This window comes from Salvelinus fontinalis, unplaced genomic scaffold (assembly GCF_029448725.1).
Source record: "Salvelinus fontinalis isolate EN_2023a unplaced genomic scaffold, ASM2944872v1 scaffold_1098, whole genome shotgun sequence".
NCBI classification, from domain to species: Eukaryota; Metazoa; Chordata; class Actinopteri; order Salmoniformes; family Salmonidae; genus Salvelinus; species Salvelinus fontinalis.
Window position 1 is genome coordinate 54,481 of NW_026601307.1, and position 5,557 is coordinate 60,037.

The 5,557-nt window shown below is 44.1% G+C and overlaps 1 protein-coding gene across 1 annotated transcript; it reads left to right on the plus strand.

Moving 5' to 3' along the window:
• The first annotated feature begins 1,862 nt into the window (after nt 1–1,862).
• LOC129848680 (collagen alpha-1(IX) chain-like) lies at nt 1,863–4,724 on the plus strand. The gene is made up of 5 exons (XM_055915772.1): nt 1,863–2,016; nt 3,088–3,155; nt 3,794–3,877; nt 3,980–4,112; nt 4,197–4,724. The coding sequence occupies exons 1-5, from the start codon at nt 2,000–2,002 to the stop codon at nt 4,210–4,212; spliced, it is 318 nt and encodes a 105-aa protein (XP_055771747.1). The 5' UTR covers nt 1,863–1,999; the 3' UTR covers nt 4,213–4,724.
• The last annotated feature ends 833 nt before the right edge of the window (nt 4,725–5,557 follow it).

Genomic DNA, 5,557 nt, shown 5'->3' on the forward strand with positions numbered 1-5,557 from the left:
CCTATGGGCCACCCTATAGATACCCTGTGGATATCCTATTGATACCCTATGGGATACCCTATGGATACTCTATGGATAGCCTATGGGCCACCCTATAGATACCCTATGGGCCACGCTATAGATACCCTATGGGCCACCCTAGGTTCCGAGACAGCTTCTACCACCAGACCAAACTGTGTCGGAGCATCCAGTCTCGAACCAAGAGGCTCCGAGACAGCTTCTACCACCAGACCAAACTGTGTCGGAGCATCCAGTCTCGAACCAAGAGGCTCCGAGACAGCTTCTACCACCAGACCAGACTGTGTCGGAGCATCCAGTCTCAAACCAAGAGGCTCCGAGACAGCTTCTACCACCAGACCAAACTGTGTCGGAGCATCCAGTCTCAGAACAACAGGCTCCGAGACAGCTTCTACCACCAGACCAAACTGTGTTGGAGCATCCAGTCTCGAACCAAGAGGCTCCGAGACAGCTTCTACCACCAGACCAAACTGTGTCGGAGCATCCAGTCTCGAACCAAGAGGCTCCGAGACAGCTTCTACCACCAGACCAAACTGTGTTGGAGCATTCAGTCTCGAACCAACAGGCTCCGAGACAGCTTCTACCACCAGACCAAACTGTGTTGGAGCATTCAGTCTCGAACCAACAGGCTCCGAGACAGCTTCTACCACCAGACCAAACTGTGTCGGAGCATCCAGTCTCGAACCAAGAGGCTCCGAGACAGCTTCTACCACCAGACCAAACTGTGTCGGAGCATCCAGTCTCAGAACAACAGGCTCTGAGACAGCTTCTACCACCAAACCAAACTGTGTCGGAGCATCCAGTCTCGAACCAAGAGGCTCCGAGACAGCTTCTACCACCAGACCAAACTGTGTCGGAGCATCCAGTCTCGAACCAAGAGGCTCCGAGACAGCTTCTACCACCAGACCAAACGGTGTCGTAGCAACCAGTCTCAGAACAACAGGCTCCGAGACAGCTTCTACCACCAGACCAAACTGTGTCAGAGCATCCAGTCTCAAACCAAGAGGCTCCGAGACAGCTTCTACCACCAGACCAAACTGTGACGGAGCATCCAGTCTCGAACCAAGAGGCTCCGAGACAGCTTCTACCACCAGACCAAACGGTGTTGTAGCAATCAGTCTCAGAACAACAGGCTCCGAGACAGCTTCTACCGCCAGACCAAACTGTGTCGGAGCATCCAGTCTCGAACCAAGAGGCTCCGAGACAGCTTCTACCGCCAGACCAAACTGTGTCGGAGCATCCAGTCTCGAACCAAGAGGCTCCGAGACAGCTTCTACCACCAGACCAAACTGTGTTGGAGCATTCAGTCTCGAACCAACAGGCTCCGAGACAGCTTCTACCACCAGGCCATCAGACTGCTGAGCAGCTAAGCCTAGCTGTCTATCTGCTCAGAGACTATTTGCCTTGACTCTCCATACAGCCATCCCTTTCACAGAAGCTCTCTCTCTCTCTCACACAAACACACACAAACACATTAACACACACACACACACAGTCAATGCTGTTGTTCTATTTATACACAATTTATTCACCTGTGTGACCAAGACACTATCCACTTTATAATTGTAAAAACAGTCATACTTGACATAGTACATTCATAATTTATACTGTATATCTGATTGTGTACATAACTGTTTTATTACTATGCATAATACCTTCTTACTACTCCTTGACTTTTGATTATTATGGATATTGATATTGTACTGCACTGTTGAGGGAGCACCTTTTATACCTGCTGTAAACTGTGTATGTGACAAATACAATTTGATTTGATATGGGATACTAACCCTAGTACAGTGTTTAACCAGAGGACCCACTCCCCACCCCCAGAGAACAGTATAAGTCAAGCCTCAAAGAAAACCTCCTCAGTTTGCCAGTCTTACCAGAGGTGTTATTTTGTAGGTTCTTCTTGTTCCTCACACAGCTGGGACCTGTGGACAGACTCTTCCAACCACAAAACAACCTGCTAAAGGCCTACTGAATGGGTGGATTCAAAAGGTAAACATTCATTTATTGATTGATGTATGTAGGTATTGCTTTGCATTATGCATGCATGCTGCTATTATACAGTCATTCATGTATTAAAGTTCACAGACTAGGCTATACATTTTGAACTGAACTGCAAATCTGTATATCTTGGGTCTCCAACCTTGTTCCTGGAGAGCTCCCCTACTGTAGACTTTTGCTCCAGCCCCTGTTGTAACTAACCTGATTCATTTTATCAACCAGCTAATGATTAAAATCAGGTGCACTAGATTAGGGTTGGAAGTTACAACGTGCAGGACGGTAGCTCTCCAGGAAGAGGGTTGCAGAACCCTGCTGTTGATGATATAGGATTCTATATATAGGATTCTGTTTTGGTACAAAGAGGGCTTATTCATCTGCTAACATCTGTATTCCTAACATCTGTGTTCCTAACCTAACATCTGTGTTCCTAACATCTGCATTCCTAACATCTGTGTTCCTAACATCTGTATTCCTAACATCTGGGTTCCTAGCATCTGTATTCCTAACATCCGGGTTCCTAGCATCTGTGTTCCTAACATCTGTATTCTTAACATCTGTGTTCCTAACATCTGTGTTCCTAACATCTGTGTTCCTAACATCTGTATTCTTAACATCTGTGTTCCTAACATCTGTGTTCCTAACATCTGTATTCTTAACATCTGTGTTCCTAACATCTGTGTTCCTAACATCTGTATTCTTAACATCTGTGCTCCTAACATCTGTGTTCCTAACATCTCTATTCCTAACATCTGTGTTCCTAACATCTGTATTCCTAACATCTGGGTTCCTAGCATCTGTGTTCCTAACATCTGTATTCTTAACATCTGTGTTCCTAACATCTGTGTTCCTAACATCTGTATTCTTAACATCTGTGCTCCTAACATCTGTGTTCCTAACATCTCTATTCCTAACATCTGGGTTCCTAGCATCTGTGTTCCTAACATCTGTATTCTTAACATCTGTGTTCCTAACATCTGTATTCTTAACATCTGCGTTCCTAACATCTGTGTCCCTAACATCTGCGTTCCTAACATCTGTGATGACATGCCATTTGTATTTTAGGGAGGTCCTCCTCTACTTGTTATGCTATGTGATCCCACAATGCCTCAGCACAGGCCTTCACTCGCAGAGTAAGTATTGTTTAATACTCTGTAGAAGACATACAGACAATAGAGTAGTGCGTTTAAATATCTTCTTAAACCCTGGCAAAAGCCGAATGTATAGGCGATGTGAATTCCCAATTGATGATGATGTGACTCTTGAACAGTTCTTATTTCAACATTTCATGATGGTAAGAAACTGATTGATACAATGGTGCAGCTAGGTAGGACTGCATCAGTGAGCCAAGATGTCAAGTCTCGAGCCAGGGTGTTAGGCCTAAGAGGAAACAACCAATACTCAAAGATAATATTTATTCAGTGCTCACTGCAGGGCTACGTACAGCAGTGCAGCAGCTTTCCAAACACTGGATGATTGGATGGGTGATTGGATGTCTGTCTGTCCACGTACTGTAATCACTGCAGTAGCAGCTTCTTTCAGTGTGAAGGTCAGGCTACAAGGCAATCAGCACTGGCGCAGGCTAGGAAGAAGGGGGCACTTGGATGTGCACACACACACACGCACACACACACACACACACGCACGCACGCACGCACGCACGCACGCACACACACACACACACACACACACACACACACACACACACACACACACACACACATATCCTACTTCAGCCAAGACAAGTCAGTCTGTCTCTTCCTCTTTGCAGGGGTGTCTTTTTCCTCTGGAGCTGACATTCAAACTGAGCAGGGCCTGTGTCCTCCGATTAAGGTCGGAGAGGATAGTTTCCCAGGTGAGAGTTCAAACTACTGAGATAAAAAACAACAATTTTAAAAAACAAATTAAAACCATCCACGTCAACAAGTATCCCTAATGTACATTATCCTACCAACAGGTTTTTATATCATGTCCCAGTTCCACATTGCTGAGCTGGCCAGAAGAGGAACAGTTCAAAAGGTGCCTGGATCAACCTCTCAACATGTTGCCTACAAAATAGGGCCAGCATTCAACTTCAGAATTAACACAAGGTAAATAGCACAGATCCAGTAAGTGGCTAGTGCTGTAGATGTAATGTATTACTATTACAAAATTATTATTCTTTATTTATTCAGGGGAAACCCATTGTGACCATGGTCTGAATCCCAAGAGTGCCCTGATCACAGCAATACAACAACCAATACAATGTCAAACAAAACGGCAATCAATACAAACACAACATTTATGAAAACCAGTTACAGTCCTCAGCTACTAGGTATTCAATGAACGCTCTAAACTGCCCGAGTAGCACCAGAACATCTAATTGTAAACAAGCTTTGTAAACAAAAAAGGGAGTAATGAATTGATCTACGGGACTTCAATGGGTACCAGCCAACCTTTTGATACAGGATGCAGTGGTGAGTATTTGTCACGTCCTGACCATAGTGCTTATGTGTTTTGCTTGTCTTAGTGTTGGTCAGGACGTGAGCTGGGTGGGCATTCCATGTTGTGTGTCTAGTTTGTCTGTTTCTGTGTTCAGCCTAATATGGTTCTCAATCAGAGGCAGCTGTCAATCGTTGTCCCTGATTGAGAATCATATATAGGTGGCTTGTTTTGTGTTGGGATTTTGTGGGTGGTTGTTTTCTGTGTCACTGTTTGTGCCACACGGGACTGTGGCGGTTAGTTCTTTTGTTGTTTTGTATCTTGTCTAGTTTTCGTCTATATTAAATCATGGAAACTTACCATCATTTACATTTACATTTAAGTCATTTAGCAGACGCTCTTATCCAGAGCGACTTACAAATTGGTGCATTCACCTAATGACATCCAGTGGAACAGCCACTTTACAATAGTGCATCTAAAACCACGCTGCACATTGGTCCTCCGATCCTTCTCGCCTCTCCTCGTCCAATGAGGAGGACAAAATAGACTGCCGTTACAGTATTAAAACTGTCACCTGTGATAAAGTGAAGGGCACTATGGTAGACAGAATCCTAACGGTTAAGAGAAGTTAGTGGCTGCGTATTGCATTTTGGGTATTGTGTCACCATAGTTAAGAACTGTCAGGAAAGTTGACTGTACAATCTGTTTCCTGTTGTTTAGGTAGAGGCAAGATCTATTTCTAAAAAATAAGCCCACTTTAAATCTTAGCTTTTTAACAAGTTTATTTTAACTAGGCAAGTCAGTTAGGAACAAACTCTATTTTTAAATGACAGCCTAGGTACAGTGGGTTAACTGCCTTGTTCAGGGGCAGAACCACAGATTTTTACCTTGTCAGCTCAGGGATTCAAACTTGCAACCTGTCAGTTACTAGTCCAACGCTCTAACCACAAGGCTACCTGCCACAGTATGTTTTTTAAACGATAAATCCTTGTCAATCCAAAAGCCCAGATATTCATAGGCAGGAACCTGATTGATGGGACAAACATTTAATTAATTAATATATAGTCCATCGGGGAAAAAAGTGTGAGAATTAGAGAAAAACATATATTTTGAG